Source organism: Coptis chinensis, chromosome 2, assembly GCF_015680905.1.
Source record: "Coptis chinensis isolate HL-2020 chromosome 2, ASM1568090v1, whole genome shotgun sequence".
Lineage (NCBI taxonomy): Eukaryota > Viridiplantae > Streptophyta > Magnoliopsida > Ranunculales > Ranunculaceae > Coptis > Coptis chinensis.
Window position 1 is genome coordinate 111,120,658 of NC_141457.1, and position 20,885 is coordinate 111,141,542.

The window sequence follows — 20,885 nt, forward strand, 5'->3', positions numbered from 1 at the left end:
ACAAATAAGATTGAGTGGAAATTTTGATTGAATGGGATTAAACGTAGTTGTATTAGAATGAAATCAATTTGTACATAATATAATTGATTCAATTGAAAAAGGAGAGGAGGGGGGGGGGGAAGGAAAATAAAAAAGAGATTGGTGGGGAAGAGAAGCAAGAGATGAAAAAAGTCAGTTGAATTAGAGAACAAGGTATAGTAGTTGTTTTTTTTTTTTTTTTTGTCACACCCCAAAACAAAAAAGGATAGAATTGGCAGTTTGTAAAACATTGGAGTTACGTGACAGTTTATTTGGGTGTGACTAAGATTACCCTATACATAATTACATACATACAAAAAGAACATAGCATATACAGATTACCCTATACATACATACAAAAAGAACATAGCATATAGTTTTAATTTATAAATGGTGCGTGTCTGCCGCATTACTTCTAGACTCTAGAGTCCAGACACTATATATCGTTTCTAAAAACAAACAAATCACAATCTACTTTCTAGTTTCTAGGACCCCGTTTCGAAACTTCCGAAGTGGGCGACTTATATTACACGGCAAACGCTCGAGAAGTTTACCCAAAAAAATAATTATCAAAGGCACACGTCCATATGTTTTATCTGGCTTGCCAGGCTCGTGCCACAAAAATTGAATAGTCTCGGCTTGCATTGCTGGATTTAAGGTGATTTGGCTTCGAATTTGTGAAAGAGGATAGTGGCTGCTTTTCATTCCTCAAGGGTACGATCTGGACTCTTTCACTTTTTGATGCTCAGGAGTCAGGAGACCATGGCCCAAAATATCGCCGAGATATCTGATATCTCGCCGATATATCTCGGTAAATTGGTACACCGATATTGATATTTCCAACATATATCCACCGAATATTGAACCTCTTTTTTTTCTGAGATATATCGGAATTTTCGATATGAAAGTTTATATCGCCGATATAATTGATATTTCTGAGATAATCGATATATATCAGTTGACTTTTTGACCAATTGTTAATAACTTAATATTGAAATTTTCGAAATATCCGAGATATATCGGCGAGATATCCAAGATATATCGGTGAGATATCCGATATTTTAGAAATTTTGGACTGGTCACCAAAAAAACCGAGATATCCGATATATCTCGGTTTTTTAGTACACCGATATATTCGAAATTTTGGGCCTTGCAGGAGACTAACTTCCAATGCAAATATGCAATCCTACACATTTTTTATACAAATCAACCCTTCCACTAAGCTCAGAAAATATAAAAATAGCATTAAGCTAAAAACATTTCATCAAAGAAATAGTACATGTCTATGGTGATATGGTCCTAACATGCATGGACGTCCACCGAACATTTGGATACAAGAATACATCATTTCTTTCTAGCAAATATTAAACCTTGACAAAAATTCATGTGTAATAGTTTCCATATTTCTGGAATTAATGTTCAAGAATCAAGATCACGTTTGATTGCCAAAAATAAAGGTCCAGAAAATCAATATCAGTCACCCTCTTTAGTCGTTACACATATCACGACATGTCGACATTGACTAGCCATATGGCTGCAGATATTGCCTTCATACTGATTATAGGAGTATAGGACAAAACTTTGCTAACATCATTAGTTACACCAACATGATTGAAACAACCAAATGTAACAAAAAGCTCTATAAATTTCATGACCACATGCAATCCATAGAATTGCTTCACACCTTCCACAAGATTTCCACAGAATAGCAGCTATGGGGTCTGAAACAGTTCATCATGTTCTCATGGTCTCCTTCCCTGGTCAAGGACACGTTAACCCTTTGCTAAGGTTAGCAAAACGCCTTGCTTCAAAGGGTCTTTACATCACCTTCTCCACCCCTAAAAATATAGGCCATATGATTCAAAATTCAACGAACAACACCAATACTGATACAGCCATCAAGATAGGTGAAGGCCAGCTTCGTTTCGAACATTTTTCAGATGGTTGGAGCGACGATGATCCAAAACGCTTCGACCTAGACGCTTTGATGCACCAGCTAGAAACTGCTGGTCGAGATTCATTTGTTCAACTTCTCAATAAACAAGCTGAATTGGGGCGGCCAGTTTCTTGTGTAATCAACAATCCGTTTGTTCCATGGGCTTCAGACGTTGCGACGGACATGGGTATTCCGTGTGCGGTTATTTGGGTTCAGTCATGTTCAGTTTATTCTGCTTACTATCATTATTTTCATAACTTAGCCCCATTTCCAACAGTTGAGCAACCAGATAGTTCTCTCGATTTGCCCGGTTTGCCTACTCTTGTATCCGACGAGATTCCTAGTTTCCTTCACCCGTTGGACCCATATAAAACGTTGAAAGACGCAATTTTGGGACAGTTTAAGAACCTGTCGAAGTCGTTCTGCGTGTTGGTGGATTCATTTGAAGAACTTGAACGTGAAGCAATTGAACCTATGTTGAATTTGTCTCCAATTAGACCTGTTGGCCCTTTGTTCAAGTATACAGAAGATGAAGATAAGTCTAATACCATACGCGGCGACATGTGGAGCGCCACAGACGAGTGTATAGAGTGGTTGAACAGTAAACCACCAAGTTCGGTGGTTTACGTCTCATTTGGAAGCATAGTGTTTTTGGAGAAAAATCAGATGGAGGAAATGGCAAGGGGGCTATTAAACTCCGGGTTACCGTTCTTGTGGGTTGTTAAACCACCACCTACAGAATACTCTGAAGATGCAGGAAGAGTGCCAGATGGATTCATTGAAGAAGCTGAAGGTAAAGGTCTAGTTGTACAGTGGTGTCCACAGGATAAAGTTTTAGCTCACCCATCATTAGCTTGTTTTGTGACTCATTGTGGGTGGAACTCTTCTATGGAAACTTTGAGCTCTGGTGTACCAATTATTGCTGCACCTCAATGGGGTGATCAGGTGACAAACGCCAAGTTCTTGGTTGAAGTTTATGGCGTCGGGGTGCGTTTGGGTCGAAGTAAAGATCATCTAAAAGGATTGACAAGAGAGCAAGTGGAAAAATGTGTCGTCGAAGTCACAAGTGGACCCAAGGCGCAGGAGATTAAAGCAAATGCCTTAAAGTGGAAGAAGAAAGCAGAGGAAGCAGTCGCCAAAGGCGGTTCCTCAGACAGGAATCTTCAAGCGTTTGTTGATGACATCCGAAGAATGGCGTCCAAGTGAATTTTACATTTTATAGTGTGCAATAGGTAAGAAGAGAAAATATTATCTACGCACCAACTTGAGATCTAGTGTATTTACAATTAGCGTAGGGAAGGGGTTCGTTTTGCTGTCCATGGAGTTTTCCTGTTCTCCTCAATTTTTCGTTTCCCATCAAAATTGTTGTTGAAGCTTGAAGCTGGCATAAAATTGCCATGGATGATGCTCATTGTTCCTGATTTTTTTTACTAAAAGCTCAATATGAATCAAACAAAGCATTAATTTGTCTAACATCTTATACGTAGGCTAACTAAGTAACTAGTATGGATTGAGGAGGACAAATCCTTTGTAGTTTGGAATTGCATGTATTTGTGACATGAATGTGGTATTTCCTTTCTTAATTTGCTTCTGTTATTCTGTATGAGAAGGAGCGTTTCTACTTGTTTGAGAGCTCTAAATTGTACGTGCGAAGTTAAAGACAGCGAAAACATACAACCGGAAATTTTGAGAAACGACACACGGCCACACAAATGCACCGTGCACAGTAGTAAAATTAAAATGGTACTTGCTATGGCACCTTCCATTTATTTTGTGACTTTTGTGTTAGATGGACCCAAAATATATATTACAAATTTACCATTAACCTAAAAATTATATTTTGTGTTGACCTAACAATTTGCTGCGAAGAGAAACCAAGAAATTAGACGGAATCAATCTTTAATTTCAAAGAGAATGAATCAATATTTGGTTTTTGGTGGAGTAGATGAGACAGAGATGAAGGTTAGCTGGTTTCTTTGGTTGGGGTGTAACTGGTTATTTCTAGTTTAATTTTTTTGTTCGGATTTTGGTGATGGAGTCTACCTAACACTCTATATTGTGCCCAACATAATTACAGACCCCAAATTAAATCAGGATCTGCCTAACACAAAATGGAATCCGTTATTAACAGGACTCATTAAAATCTAGAAAAACCATTATCGGCAAAAGTTAACAACTAACGAACCAGGCGGTACTAAGTCACCAACAACCAATTAAATATACTATCTAGCCCCGCCCCCACAAATTAAACAGACATCAAACATTCCTGTGACGAGATATTTAGGGACAATACTGCAAGATCATCAGATATGTCCTTAAAAAATTGTAAAACTCCCACAGAAAAGTTAAATTCTGATATTTTAAGACTCAAAATTGCAAATATCTCGTCGTTGTGTTCTATGTTATAACCATCGGCCAGCCTAGTACCATAGTACTCCTATTGCAAAGTTTTGATCGATAATCTGAGATTTTAAAAACACTATGATTTTCTTAGGGTAAAACAACCAACAACCGCAAAGTTTTAATGTCTGGCTGCCTGCAAATGGGATAATTTAAAAATATGCACGGACATAATATGAAGTATCTAGGTCGACAAAGTTTTAAACGAACGTCCACTTAACTTCATCGCAGGCTATTATATTTTGCTTTCAAAGTTTCAATACCGCAAGACAATGAACATTGAATATCCAGTTTACGACTTTTTAAAGACTTAGGCATGTGTCAGTGTTTAACCTCATCATCGCAGTTATTATATATTCCTGTCGGTGTCTTGAGACAATGACACCCCAGATGAGTTTAAACTTTGACGTACACCACTACGTGTATCAGCTATGTGCCTGCGTTCAATATCCATGTGTAATAAACTAATAATAATGAATCCCTTGCACCCTATCATGTTTGTGTTTTACTGAATTCTAGTACTCATGGTATATCTTACGTGTGGGATTCATTTACAAGTTTACAACATTGCAAAGACCTTCTAGTCCAGTGTTTTGGTTGAACGCAAACGTTCATATCTGGTAATCCCAAATTAAAAAAAAAATAAAAATGGATTCATATTGGCTGGGCAGGCCGGCGAGTTGATGTGTCCGATTTAAAAAAAAAACGTTCAGTATCATTTTATTTATTTCTCAAACAGCCGACTTTTTCTAATTTTTGACATTTTGTCCGATTTATTTGATTACACATGCCGCTATGAGCCTGAATTATTTTTCGACTAAAAAGGATATCCAACTTTACATTTTTTGACAGTTTGGATTGTTTGTTTTTTTGCAATTTAGGAATTTCTATCAAATTTCTAATACTGTTTCTAATTTGTATTTTTTTTTTCGAAAAATTAAAAACATATTGACATGTACAACTATAACTCACACGCACACATTTCTCACGGATAGCAATAGGTCTTCCCCAAACTTTTGTTTCGGTGATCGAAAAAAAAAACCCAAAAACCCTTTTTCAGTTGCAATCGTGGGTGATATTTCCGACAACATTGTGGTTCCCCATCTTTTTGATTGCCTTGAAAGTCCAGCATTGCATCCAAAAATCTTTTTTGGCATTAATTTTACCCGTCTGTTGGTCCAGAATTCGTTCTTCAACAAAACCATAAGCAAAGCCAACACTATGCTCGATTATCGGTTTAATATTCTTCTTTATACGCTGTGGATCGAACCATTGAAAGAAGGGAAAGAAATCAGCCACGTTAGGCTTACTAATCCATTGTATAAGTCGAGTAACGGAAGAAACAAATTCTGATCCAACTTCGGCTTTTGGATCCACTACAACGTCTTTGGAAAGGATGATATTGGCTATGGCATGGAAACTCGTAAAAGAGACGAATTGGCCAATTTCTACACTACCTTTCTCCTGAGCTTCATTCCATATCCACTTTGTCATGTTGTCCATACACTTTGCACATATATTTGTTGTCCCTTTTATTCGACTGTTAACGAAGAGCCCTGTGGTGCATATACGTCGAACCATCAGCCAATATGGCCCGTATTCGGACTGAGAAATGGAACCTTGTTCAAAGCAGTTTACCCTCATGGCTTCGTTGGTGGTACGTTTAGCAAAAGCGAGGTCATGGTTTTTAAACATTTCCATAGCTGCTTCAGCTGATGATATTACCATGGTATTAACCGCACCTAATTGGAGCCAAAGGACGGGGCCATATTTCCTACTGAGGCTTGCTAAGGAGTGGTGTGGCATTGCACCCACATCAAACAAATTGCCAATTACCGGCCATCCTGCAGGCCCTGGGGGCAGTTGCCTAGAATAAACACTAGACTTTTTCATGATTCCAGCAAGAAGGAAGGCAATTGCTAAGCAAATGCCTGACAAGAATGTACTGAAAGCCAATGTCCACTCCATTGTACCTATACTCTGTTTTTAGCGAGGAAAGGTGTACATTTGGTTTTTGGGGTTTTTTTTCCAACTGAAAAAGGGTTTTTGGGTTTGTGAGTTATAGTTGTACACGTCAGCATGTTTTTTATTTTTCAAAAAAAAAAAAAAAAAAATTAAAAACAATGTTAGAGAAATTTGACAAAAGTTCCTAAATTGCAAAAAACAAACAGTTTGGTCTCCAAACTGTCAAGAAAAAAAGTTTGGCCCCCAAACTGTCAAAAAATGTAAAGTTTGAATGTTTGATACCTTTTTTAATTGTTTTTCGATTATTTTTCTCTATTCCTAAATTTGGCAGTACCAATAAAAACTATATATCGCACTATCTTAACTTTTGCGGAACTAACCAACTTAGAGCATATCTAGGTGGTAGTATAACCTGTCAAATTCTTCATATTTGAAGAAAAAATTCGGAATTTTTCGAAATTTCATCTCTAGGTGGCCTCATTCATGGTCGCATAATCTGTCCGTTCGCATTCTTGTTTGCAAATGTGGAGGTTTGGATGCGGATCGCGGGGCGACAATAGTAAAATTACTAATGTCGCCCCAAGTTTTTTTTGACTTGATAATTTTTTTTTTTTTAATTTTAACAAGTTATTTTTTTTACTTTTTTGCCTGAGAATGTCAGCGTGAAATTGGTAATGGCAATACCAATAAAAGGTCATCTCCAATGAATTTTGCGACCACAAATTTGCGACTACCAGAGTTGGTGAAATTTAACCAACTTCGCATTCTTCAAATTTGAAGAGTATACTACCACCACCTAGAGATGCTCTTACATTCTGAATTTTCATTCGTTTGACATTGTAAAATCTCCATTATAAATATGGCAAAAATAAATAAATAAATTTTTTGCAAAGGCATCTCCAAATATCCACACTCTACAATTCCTAATGGAAAAACGTAAAAAAATTGGATTTTAAATTCGGATGTCACTCAAGTGATGCTCTCTTTAATTTAAAGAGTGAGTTTAAAAATTACAAATGGTCACTTTTAGAGCTAAATTCGGACATAATTTTAACTCCTGCGTAACTCCAAGTGACACCCGAGCCTTTTACCAACTTGTATTCAAGATGGAGACCGCACCCGTACAGAAATTAATATCTATTACCTACCTATTGCCTGCATTTGGTCTGTGGATCTTACACAGATTTATAGAGGCAACTCATACGCATAGTCACAAATTCGGAATTCGGCATCAATTCGACAAAGAAGAAATCGTTAATTCGTACAAATTCGTTAAAAAAATCAGAAAAAATCGGGAAAACCATAAATAATTAAAACATAAAATAGTATGCAGTGTGTGATTGTGCATCATGTCAGGATTACTTTGAGCATATATCAAATTCAAATTTTATAAATATATATGTAAAGTCTTGTTATATATTCGATATCCTCCAAATAATTGCAATTTTAAATATATTTAAAAATTAATAAAAAGCTATCCATCATCAAAAAAATTGGAAAAAATCGTTAAAAATCGGTAAACATCGAGAATTCGGAGACTTTTACCGTTTTTATTGTTTATTCGTTTTGAAATTCGGTAACCTGTCCATTCGGAGACTTTTTACGTTTTTTTTTAAAAATCGGAGATTTTTGTGACTATGCTCATACTCATACGTACCTACCATTCGTTTGTTAATAAATGTTTAATTTGCATTATTACAAGAGAAATAAATGATACTATTTAAACGGAACCTCGAATGGACAAGTTTGATCTAATGATGGATTATGGAACTATTTCTTCCTTCCCTTCCCGGTAATATAAAATGGTAATCCACATTAATGCTTTAGGAATACAGAGGTGTAAAGTGTAAACGGAAGGTGAGTTTTAGGGAAAGAACAACATTGTTGTTTCGCTGGAGCCTGTGGTAGTTAATTACCTCAGTTTTCGTTTTCTTGGAATTTAATCACTCACAGGCACATGTGATGTCCATTGCACATAATTCGGGTAAGAGAGCTGAAAAGACAACCAGATCACGATCAGCTCCATTTTCCTTTCTTTGTCACAACTCACAACACAAACTCAACGCTCCGCAATTTGAAAAGTAACATATCACAACATTCAAAAGGCATCACATGTGTTCCCATTTATAATCATTTGTTTACTGGGTAAAAGATGAACACGTATTCTGAAGATCATCCGCCTTAGAGGTCTTTCCAAGGCCGCATACTCCTTACTTTAAAAGCAAGCTATCTGTAAAGAAACAGTAGAACTTAATGATGACGGTTCCTCTAAAATTGCAGCCAAAGAGACAATGCCCTGAAGTTACTGTATTAATCAGAAAAAAATGTAGACTTTACCCCCTTGCCTGGAGACTTCAAGCTTTCATGCAGTGGTGCAAACATGGCTTCAATTGGTGGCATTTTATCTTCCTTTTACGCAGCATAAACCCTTCAAAGAGTGGCTTATGCTGCAAATTGAGAAGCCAAATTGTGCAAATTACACATGTCCTTGAAAATTTAAAAGTTAGCAATGTATCAGACATAAAAAACAGAGAAGCTTTGAATTCAAACCTCCACTTCTAGAAGACATTCATTCAACTTGACCTTCTCTTCCATCTTCTCCAATTATTCAGTGAGCTAAGAAACAACCAACGAACATGGTAAAGGTGTTCTGTCCGAGATTTTTGCCAGATGCTAAAACTTCGACAAACATAACCAATTTCAGGTTTAAACCACTTTTATTAATTTATGAATATGGTCGTTAATCTGGATGATAATTCATTGAAACTGTCATCATTGGCTTAAACAATGCTACTACTAATAGTAATTTTTCAATGGAAAGAAACATATTCAATACTCACAATAACCATATAATCACCAAACTGCATGAAAGCCATGCAAGGAGCAAATTTAAAGTGACATCTTGGGATCTACTGCTATTATGACCACAATGAAGATTAGACATTCTCAACCAGTGGTTTTGCAAGTCGTAATATATAAAAGTGGTAACAACCAATACAAAAAGCAAAAGAAAACGGATTGGTTTAGACAATACTGATATATTATATATGTAGTATATATTTATAGGTGAAAACAAAAACTCGTGATCTAATTTGCTTTGATAGGAATCACTTTTCAATAAACAAGATTTTGACAGTTTAAAAACCGAAAATCTGAGAAAACTAGATAAATAATTTTGTGTTGTACTAATTATTGTAATATTAGTCCTATTGGGCCTATACTTGGGCCCAACCTATGTACACTGTAACTCTGTTATTATAAATAGAAGATGGGTCTTACTTTGAGACCTAACTTTTACTGTCTCTCTTTCTACATGGTATCAGAAAAAAAACAGGAAGAGAGAAGTAAGGAGATCAAACCCTAGTCACCACCCTTAGCCACCACCCTAGCCGCCACCCCCTTCCTTCTTCACGGCTCGAGGCCGATACCTGATGAGCTCATCCGGAAGCGACTGATCTTTGCTGCCTCACTGTTTTCCGGTAGGTTTGCGTTTATCACAGTTTTCGGTAGGTTTCGGCGTTTATCACATTTTTCCACGATTATAACTTTTTTTTCTCACATCAAGGTACTATTCTTTGCACTATATCCCTTATCGGATACGACTCTAAAGGTGCGGATGATGTCTCCTTGTTGGAAGAAAATTACTACCGCTCTTCTTAATGGGCGGAATTTCCACTCTTGGGCTCGTTACGTCGGCTTATTTTTGGGGGCCAAAGGGAAGATGGATTGGCTTGTTCCCAACAAGATGATTTGTCCAATTAATCTGACCACCTACAATAGTTGGTCCATGACCCTGTATGATTCTAAGTTGGTTGTTCAACTCTATGGAGCCTGATGTCTATGAGATGTTTACCTTTTATGAGACTGTTGATGGTTTGTTGCTCTCTCGAAATGTATGCTACTACGAACAATGAGGTTGAATTTATGAGCTCTACCGTGAGTTGGATTAAGCCACGGGGGCTCTTTTCGTCTTAGCTTACTTTGGGTGTTGAAGAAAATGGGAGGAGCTTTCTACTTACACTTCCCCTATCCTCGGTATGACACCTACTATTATGGCGCTCTTGAGCGTGAGGAGAAACGAGAGAGTTCATCAGTTCCTTATTGGTCTTCACTCTGATTTTGAAGCCATTCGCACTCAAGTTCTCAATACTGCACCTCTTCCATCTCTTGGTGAGGCGTATGCCATTATTGAGAAACATGGCGTCGTGTTCGGATTACTTTCTTCTCCAGTGGTTTCTGATGCACCGTCTTCTGCTGATCAGATGGCGTTTGTTGTTACTTGGGGTCTTCGGTGGCTTTCGTTCTACTGTTCCATCCGGGAACACTCGTGGACGCTTTTGCGATCATTGCAAGGGCAGTGGCCACCTTATTGATAGTTGCTATCAGTTGCATCCAGAGCTTCGTCCCAAGAGGGGGTCGAGGGGCTTAGGAGGACAAACCTAAATATTGCGACTATTGGCGATATTTACGGTAGTCATCATTCGGGGGAGTTTACGAGGACCCGGGACTTTTACCCAAAGACAGATTGATCGGCTTTTATGCATGCTATGTCTCTACGTGGGGGACATCTAGTATACGCCATGGCGCCGCCGCGGTACACCTATCGCGTTCCATATTCGTTCCCGCCTCCATCCGGTTTGGGTCCTTGATCCGGGGCAAATGATCATATGATGGTGAGTCTAGATTATTGTCGATAGCACACCCTTTTCACATCATGTCGCGAAGCGGATGGCTCATACACCACTATTACCCGTAAAGTCTTGTTGATTATCCCTGCTATCTCTTTTAGAGTCGATCTTACATGTTCCTCCTTAGCACTTCGTTATCCGTTAGTCGTCTTGCTAAAGATTATCACCATTACGTTGTTTTCTTACCCCATTCTTGTTATCTTGAACCCGAGTCTGGCAGATTTTTGGGGGGCTATGAGCATGGACTATACTACTTTGGAGATCCCCCTTGTCCGAAGACAATTTCCATTATCGAGTTTGCATGCTAGTGTGTTGCCGTGTCGGCCGTTATTTGTTTTTGCGAGTCTTTGAAAAGTTGGCATGCTTTCGGTTGGGCCATGTCAACTTCAAGTATCTATGTACTTTATTTCTGAATTAATAAAAGCATGCAAAAATACTTTTTTTCATTGTGATACTTGTTCTTTGTCTAAACATGCGTAATTCTTATATTCCTCGCTTTCTAGATCTCCTTGTATGTTTGATGTGATTCATCACGGATGTTTGGGGCCCTTCTCTGTGACTACCCTCTCGGCCATAGGTACTAATTGACCTTTATAGATGACCATACTTTCGGTGTACTTGGATCTATTTGCCAAGAAATCGAAGTTCTCCCTATTTTCACTCGGTTTCTCCAACTCATTAAAACTTCGGTTCAATATCGTGGTTCGCGGACTTGAGTCCGATAATGCGAAGGAGTATGTTTCAATGAATTTGTCGCCCGCCTTAAATAAGGGTATCCTTCAAAGAATCGACTGTCCATATACACCGAAAGCAAAATGGTGTTCTTTGAAGCGAAAAATCGAGTCTTATGGATGTAGTTTGGTGTTTGTTGCAAGGTATGCATGTTCCTCGATCCACTTGGCATTATCGCGGTTCTTACCATCTACTTTTCAAAACGACACCCGGTAGAGAGTTCTTAATGGTAAGGCCCCTGCGCAAGTTGTATACCGGTCGTTCTGTTTCCCATTATTCCCGGTGTTTTGGTACGTGTTTGCTATGTTCATGATAAAAGGCTTCACTTGAACCAAATTGGATGATAAATCCATTCGATTGTGTCTTTCTAGGGTATTCCCCTATGTCGAGGGGTATCGTTGTTATCATCCACCTAGTCGTCGCCTCTATCATACCTTGGATGTCACATTTGTCGAGCATAGTGCATATTTTGGTCCTTATACATCGATGCGGGGAATCTTTGTCTCCCCAGAGGGCCTTCTTAATTTATCCTATCTATTCTTTAATATACTTCCTTTGGTGGTCCCTCTACTAAACCTTTTTGGTGTATATAGCGAACTGACTTCTCCTCTTTCATGCTTTCATGCTCATGAAATTTTCGGGTAACATTCCTTCACCTTCTAGTGATCTCGTGATTGCTCCTCTTGTTGACTCCTATGATTGCTCCCGTTGATTCTCCCATTTGTTGAGCCCCCTCGATTTCCTTCGGGACCGGGCATCCCCGGACAAATACGGTTTCCCACTAACCATCCTATTCGCGGTTTGTCTCTTATCGGGTGTATCGCTTCTATCGGACATATCGACCGGTTTCCTCTATTCGGATACCGCGATCGGTTCGAGCTCTGTCGGATCCAAAGCCATTATCGCGGTGAGATGACGATACTGAAGCGAGAATCGGACTTGGGAAATGGTTGCTTTTTACCTCCCAAGACTTCATACATTGGATCTGCAAATGGGTTTTACGATTGAAGTACTTGGCGGATGGTACGGTTGAACGATATAAGGCCCCGTTTGGTTGCTAAAGGGATTTATGTTACTGGGCGTGACTTTGGTGCGACCTTTGCTCCGGTAGCCAAGTTAAAATCTGTTCGACTTCTTATTTGTGCTGCCTCTTATGATTGGCCTCTTCATCCGGTTGGATGTGAAGAATGCCTTCCTTCGCGGAGATCCGGGGCGATTTACATGGATCCCCACCGGGCTTTTCATTGGTGGGGAGTATGCTAGGAAAGTTTGTCGACTCGTAAGTCCTTATATGGGCAAAGCGATCACCACGAGCTGGATTCGATGGAGAATCGGTGAGGTTGTGCTTCAAATATGGATTTACCGGTGCCACTCGGACCATACATTGTTTGTTTGTTGAACTCACGGGGGCCGCGACTTATCCGCTTGTATATGTGGGCGACATTATTATTACGGAGGCGACGCATCGGCGTTGTACAAATTAAGGAATCCGCGGGAAGTCTTTTGAGGTTAAAACTTGGGTCATGACGTTACTTTCTTGGCATTGAGATAACGTAGTCCAAAGGGAATCTCTTTATCTCAACGAAAGTATGTTCTAGATCTTCGACCGATGAGGGGATCTTTGGGTTGTCGACCGGTTTCTACTCTATGGTGCCCTAAAAAGCGATGGACCATTATTGTCAGATCCATTAGCTTATCAGCGCCTTGTTGGACGTCTTATTTATCTAGTTAATACTAGACCAGACATTGCCTATCTTTGTGGTGAGTTAGTCGGTTCATGCATGCTCCACGTCAATCTCATATGGATGCGATGGAGCATATTAACGGTACCTAAAGTCTTGCCATACTGGCTTAGGTCTCTTCTATGCACCGGTTCACGGGGTGGTCCCAGAATCTACACCGATTCGATTATGGAGGTTCTATTGAAATCGTTCCACTCTGGAACATGTGCTTTTCGTGGGAATCACCTTATCTCATGGAAAAAGCCGGAAGCAATCTGTTGTCTCCGGATCATCTTGAAGTGAGAGTATCGTGCCCCGGCTTTGGGCAAGATTTATGTGGTTGCGATCTATTTTGGGAAGCTTGGTTTTGCACCGATCACGGATCATCCGGGACTTCATTTGTGACAATCAAAATTCGCCATCCATTTAGCAGTCATTATCTACATGGCGGACTAAGCAATAGAGATTGATGTGCATTTTAGCGGGAGAAAGTTAAATCTTTGGGATTGTCTCCCGCCCTTTGTTAGGACTAAAGGCAAGATTGGCGATACTCTTACCAAACCAAATTGGGACTACCGCGATCTTCGCTCTTCCATTGCGAAAATTTGGGTCTATTGGATATCTTCGCACCCGGCAGGGGAGTATTGTAATATTAGTCCTATTGGGCCTATACGGGCCCAACCTATATACAATTGTAACTCTGTTATTATAAATAGAAGATGGGTCTTACTTTGAGACCTAACTTTTACTGTCTCTCTTTCTACACTAATCAAACAACAAATTAAGAATGCTATAGCAAAGGGGCATGTATCTGTTGGTGGTACCTTACCTGCAGCTCACTTCTGAGTGGACCACTGGAATTTCCACTAACACCCAACTCCAGATTTAAATGTCTAGCTCAAAAATAACAGGGAAGCAGTAACCGCCTTTCTTAGAGCATTTAGTCAAATTTGTGCACTTAATTTCAGCCCTCAAGGCCAAGGACTTTGGAGTCGGGGTTTGATCACCATGTTCTCCCACACTCCTGGACCAACAGTTCTTGTGTTCGGTTTCCAACCTCTAAAACTTGCATCCGAGAGACTTCATAAGTATCTTTTTCTGTATCCATATATAGGGAAGTGAATCTGTCAGAAATGGGTCTGATCACACCATGGTTTAATTTGTTATTGACTGCCGCCTCCATACATCTCCAGCCAGCCATTGTACAACTCACAGAGATGCTAGGCGGCCACCACTACGCTGTGTGGACAGACCCCACTGACCTGATGTCAAAGAAGTCACCATAATTTGCACAGGACTGCTGCACTCTGAATCTTCTATTTTTATGGCGTCTGCAAAAAGCAAGCCACCTTTAGCCTCCCTCACTTTTGTTAGTGTCTCTACTTCTCTGCCATCATCTGTAATACCATGACTTGTGACCTAAAGTATAGGCTGAATAAAGACAAGAAATGAGAAGATTGCATTAGAATATAGACCTCTTGATCTTATTTATGTCCGACGTTTCTCAAAAGAATAACCTGTTTTCCCAGAGCATGTCATACCATAATCCTGACACACTATCCTTAGTGTCCAGATTGGGTTTTTCATCAGGTTTTCCTTTCAACAAGTAACCATCTCCAATGCATTCAGAAGATGCATTACGTGAATGGTTGGGAATTTCCCCCTCTAAGAGAACTTTATTTCTGTCAAATGGCCTTCAACATCCATCAATGACTTCACCGCCTGTTTGGTATGCTTTGATACCGTACTACTACTAGATGGAATAGAAGATCTTGACTGACAGGGTGATCAATAGTGTTACGATAAAAAGGCATTGGAGGTTAATTTCGAAATTATCTGCTCCTCCAGGAACTGACTTCTCCCCTCAGAAATAAAGGGGTTCTTACTTGATGAGAGCATCATCAATCCAACTTGACACAGTTTAATATTTTTCCTAGAGATTACATATAAAATGAATATCTATTAGGTTCCTTATTGACTTGTAATATAATTGATAGATAAAATAGACACATCTTGTCAACATTGAGTATGCCTTTTCCAAGTACCTTCACCTGTGCTTCAGATCTGTCAGTTAGTTCAGCAATAGAAAAACATTTTTCATTTAACAGAAGACAAAGGAGCAATTATCATTTAGATATCCAAGGAAAACACGAAAACAAGAAAACAAGCCTGTGTATTCCTGTTTGCAAATGAGACAGATTTTTTTTTTTTTTTGAAGTCCTAAAATGTAAAAGGTAGGCAAAAATTTCAAAAGTAATGAAAGTGACTAATTGAACTTAACCTTCTCTTCCATCTTCTCCAGTTCTTTGGTGAGCATAGAAACATCCAACACAAAGTCACAACAAGGTGAGACAGTTCAATCCGAGATTTTATCAACACATTACAAAATCCAACAGAAATCCCCAAACAACTATCATAATAACAATACAATGATCAAACTGCAACAAAGATCAAATGAAATTTTGAAAGGTAAAGCAGCATCAATACGAAGTAAGAGGACATACAAAGAAACTGGATATCAAATGACTGAAGCTGTGAATGTAAAATTACTACAAAAGATAAGGTCCTATCAACTTAAGTAAACAATCAAGCTTAATTTTGAAGTTAAGAACTGATGCCAAGACCTTGGAGCCCATCCCTAAAGGCTTGCCTAGTGGGTGACAGGATACCACAGCATCATATCAGTCATTCGTAGTTTACACATTTCTTAGAAATGAACAAGTGTGCTACAAGAATTTGTTCATGAAACTTTATCAAACATGCTACAGACTACTATTAGAGGAGTTAACTTACTTTCTAGGAGCCAGGCCCAGGCCATAAGGCGTAAGTGCATGATCCGACAAACTGGTCACAAACACGTCTCAATCGCGGCCCAAATACAATAAATATCCTCTCACAAGGACACTTAATTCATTCATTCAGTCTCTTCCTCTTTCAAAACGTTACCCAATCGTCAACAACTTTCTCTACCTCAAGTCATGTTATTAAGCGTACCCACCTTATGTGGGCCATTCCACAAGTCCTTATCCATGCCAGAAAAGACATTTATAAATATAAAGAGAAGCATTATAAGATAATGATAACGCATGAAAATAAAGACATTCCAAGATCTTTATAGACATAAGAAAACAAACTAAATAAAGTTTTGAAAAAAAAAAAAAAAAAGGTTAACCGCAAGAAAAGATGCAGAAAAATGTTGACTATAAAAAATCACTATTTAAGAAAAAGAAGAAAGTTCTTTGAAAAAAGGAGACAGATAAGACAAGTAAGAAACTTTTCAGTTTATCTTAATCAATTAGTAAATATAAAAAACAAGAACACACCATGACAAAAGAAAATACCTGAAATATAGATGAAACCTTGTGAAACATTAAAGTAAAATATACCAAAACAAAGTAGGTGAGAGGCTATTAAGACATTAGGGAGGTAATGATAGATCACGTGGTCTGGAGGTTCAAACGATGCCTTAGTAGAAAGGCTTCTCTAGCTGACATTCTGAAGCCAGAGCTAAGGAAGCGCTCCCACAAACACAAGGACTGAAAATTTTGGCCCATCAATAGGGCCTAAAAACAAGGATGTTTATTGATTCCTTCTATTTTCATTCAGGTCCTTAGGCATCTCAGCCAGAGCCCTCTCAAACACAAGGACTGAAAATTTTGGCCCTATCCTGTTGGATATTTTCATTCAGGTTCTTAGTCATTGGGGCGTCTATCCTGTTGGATCAAGTCCTTATCCACCATTCCCAAAAGGACAATTATCACCATATATGGGTTAATAAAAATAAGTAAAGAAAAATGTATATATCATGAAAATATAAATATCAAACAGGTTTAACCATAATGTAGATTTCAAACTCCAATACCATCCACAAAGGAACTAATTATAATAAAACGTGTTTTGAAAAAGAAACAACAATATAGATATCAAAAAGACTTTCAAAAAATGACCGTTTAGATATGAAAATTCATAAAAAACAAAAGCAAAAGTAAATTTCAACCACAAAAAAGAACTGAGAAAAAACAAATAAAACTGAGAATACTTCAATAAAATATAAGAAAACAAGAGCGAAAATTAAAATGGCAAACTTCACAAGAAAATGCATTGTAACTGCAAAATCAGAATAAACAACATAGAGGCTTTTCAAAAAAAATATACTGGTGTCAAGAATACAGTAAATAAAAAGAAAAAGAGAAAACAAATTGAGGCTAATAACATGTGAAGGGCTAATGCTAGATTAGTGCCAACATATAGAGGTAAGCTTACTTTTCTCGATGCCAATCACAGATTATAAACACTTGAGGTTAAAGAGGAGAACAATTCACTGTGTGATGAATCATACGGACAATTACTGGACTCTCGTCCTCTTTCAATCCCTTATCCTCTCTTTGGTGCTTTTCCATTCTGCTAATGTACTCTCAATCACCCACCCCACAATGTGCTCTACTACAAGTCCTTATCTACCACTGTCCCATTTATCAAGATAAAAAGCTCTGTCAAAAATAAAAGCCAGACCAGTCCATGACTCTGACTTGATAGGTATTAGTGAGAAAACACACACATCACTCCATTTTCATATGAGAAACTGGAATGTTTCGATCTTGATTCCAAATTAACATTGGTTCTCATCACTCAAGATCATGAATGCAAAATTACAAAATTATTGCAGCATTTCTTGAAGTAGCCAAGTAAGACACAAGTCACACAACCAAACAGTTTTATTCAACAATCATCTGGAATCTGATACTGGGCCTTATCACCTATCTGAGTGGGTGAGGTAAAACAGGACAAGAATAAGAACATGAAACATTGTCACAATAGTGAAAGGGTTAGTTGGATTTATCCCAAATCCTATCATCTGACACTCCATATTCTAGGATTTTGAACAAAAAACAAATCTATTTCGCAAAATTGTAGAGCAAGTTACAGTCTTGAAGCAATACGTACCAACAAGAAACCACAAGAAAAGGACAATGTTGAACAAAGCCAAGCAGATGAGAAGGTCAACGCACGTAACAGAGAGAGAGAATTCAAAAACTATAATCCTAAAACTAACAATAGCAACCCGTGTTATTATGTTCACTGGAGTACAGGACTACTGAAGCACTTGTTTTATTTTATACTAGGGTATGCCTGTGCCGTACAACACTGATAGACTCGCCACAAACTCTCTAGAAGCAGCCTAAACTTTAACCACCACCCTAATTGGATCCTGTCACAAACTTTTGAATATAAAGTAGCACGTAAAATTACCAACTCGATCTTGTCGTAAACATGTCACGTGTGAACAAATTGGATAAGAAAAACCAACTCAAATTCAACTGACGCATATGAAGGTAGTATTTTAAGAAAAACTGTAATTTCAACTTTAGTTTATCAAATTCTCAATTCAAAAAATAGCTAAATATTCTGAAATCCAATACTTGGATGGTTGGACCAATTAGACAACATATACAAATATACAATACACATAATGGACATTTCCAAATGAATACAAAACTTATCCATGTATTAGTACCAGTTTGTACTGATATTCACATGCTGGAAAAAATAATGATAACATCATTTGAGGCCATCGCCATGGTCGACGCTGCTGCTGTAGGGAATGGATGATTGTGCTTGCCTTCATAATAGGCTCTTATCAACATTGTTTGGTTCTGTGGGGATTGTTAAACGTATATGCAACCATGGTTTCTGATTTTTATCAAAGTATTCAATCCAGTCAATATATGGACATAAGAGGATGCAGATATTTTACTAGCTCACTTTTTTGCAAACATGACACCACATTGCCATGGGTCACCAACTCATGTTAGCCATCTTTGCCCCGCAGCATTGACATCAATTAGAGAACAATAATAACATACACAAATGAAAATTTTAATTGGAAGTATTCCCACTTGTTACTTACCACCAATGCTTTTATAGGAAGCTCTACAGTAGGTTTGAGCCTCCCTCATAGCTTTGGCACCTTGATTGACACTCTTTACATCAGCTAGTTTAGGAATTCATTTAGGGCCTCATGATCAAAGGCCGAAATATTCCTTTGACACAACCTGTACATAGCAGTATCTTGAGTGATTATTGCTTCTACCCCGAGGATGTTTGTGTTTTCAGATGTGAACTTCATAAAGTTCAACCAATCATTTAGAAGCCAAAAAATCGTTCCGGAGATTATATAAAAACCATTATCAGCAAAATGAGCCAAATAAGTTCATACACCATAGGTATGCTAGAAGTTACTACACTGAGTTGCATGTGAACCGAATAAAGCACATGAAAGTAATCAAATATAGTGCAAATAACAGTGAACAATATTATAGCACTTTTGAGCATTATCAGCAAATGCAAAAAATTAAAGCCCTAGATATTGGATGTGGATGATAAGGTTATGGTCAGATCAAAGTGTGTTCAACAGTTGATTAAAACCAAATGACTGCATTGGCATATATATGTTGCTACTATCAGCATGGAAAAGCCACCTAGTTATAAAAGTAATAAAATGGGCAGCAGAAACTTACAGTAAATCGATTCACCAGAACAGGAGAAGCTTCACATAAACCCGAAACTAATTCCAAGTGTCCGAATTCTCCTAATCTCCTCTAAAACCTCTTGATATGTTACCACTCCTGTGTATACAAAGAAACCGATATCAATTGGAGAAAAATGTATAGTATAGGAGGGTTTTCTACTTGTTAGTGGCGAGCTTGAGTGATCATGGATTATAGATGAGACATGACCTTCAGGACAAACTTTTATTTAAATTTCAAATTAAAAAACAGTCACAACTGAGAACCCACTAAATGTGGTACCTCCTCTAAATAAAAATAACAATAAAATAAATTAGTGTACACCTCAAGATCAATATTCAAGTATAACAACCATTTTCAACAATTATTTTCGTAGATCAATAAACCCTGTATAAATAAATGACAAAAATGTCTACCAGCATTCAAAGTTTGATTAACAAAAGAATCCTTTAAAAGATATACATACATCAGCAAAATTAGCATGACATGTATGCACTTGAGCATCTTTGCTTGCTCAGTATCATTCGTTTTTCAATCATAGTCATACATAAAGCTCATAAGAGAAGAGATGTTACCTGTTTGACAGAGTCCTAGTTTTTGGGGAGGCGGGCGAAGAAGAGTGGAAGATAAAGCAATGAAATTAGATCACACGGTGGTCGACCTCAAATTACTCCATCCAAAGCTCCAAATTCGATAATTATAATGATCACTTTATAAAATTGGGCAAGTAACTTTATTTATCTTGTTCAAATTCGAATCAACTGTTTTTGGGTGTATTTTGTCATCCTAACCTCATCCTTGATATTTTTTGTCTTTATGTTTGTTTCATTTGATGTCCAGAACTCCAGATAGAAGACTTCATAGCTTTTTTATTTGTCAATTCATCAATTGTTTTCCA

At 38.0% G+C, this 20,885-nt stretch overlaps 1 protein-coding gene, 1 long non-coding RNA gene and 1 pseudogene across 2 annotated transcripts; 1 reads left to right on the plus strand and 2 right to left on the minus strand.

Moving 5' to 3' along the window:
• The first annotated feature begins 1,355 nt into the window (after positions 1-1,355).
• LOC147520620 (gallate 1-beta-glucosyltransferase 84A24-like) lies at positions 1,356-3,427 on the plus strand. The gene has a single exon (XM_086592161.1). The coding sequence runs from the start codon at positions 1,733-1,735 to the stop codon at positions 3,158-3,160; it is 1,428 nt and encodes a 475-aa protein (XP_086448287.1). The 5' UTR covers positions 1,356-1,732; the 3' UTR covers positions 3,161-3,427.
• A 1,983-nt stretch (positions 3,428-5,410) lies between these two features.
• LOC147520621 (cytochrome P450 76A2 pseudogene) lies at positions 5,411-6,322 on the minus strand (annotated as a pseudogene).
• Positions 6,323-8,058: 1,736 nt separating this feature from the next.
• On the minus strand, positions 8,059-19,359 carry LOC147520622 (uncharacterized). The gene is made up of 5 exons (XR_015212741.1): positions 17,724-19,359; positions 14,723-16,482; positions 14,225-14,558; positions 8,657-9,504; positions 8,059-8,549 (listed from the first exon to the last, which is right to left on the minus strand). It is a non-coding gene; the product is annotated as an uncharacterized LOC147520622 (long non-coding RNA).
• Positions 19,360-20,885: the final 1,526 nt, after the last annotated feature.

What these genes read in the sequence shown, in the direction of transcription:
- LOC147520620 (XM_086592161.1), top strand. Translation starts at nt 1,733, where the DNA reads ATGGGGTCTGAAACAGTTCATCATGTTCTCATGGTCTCCTTCCCTGGT.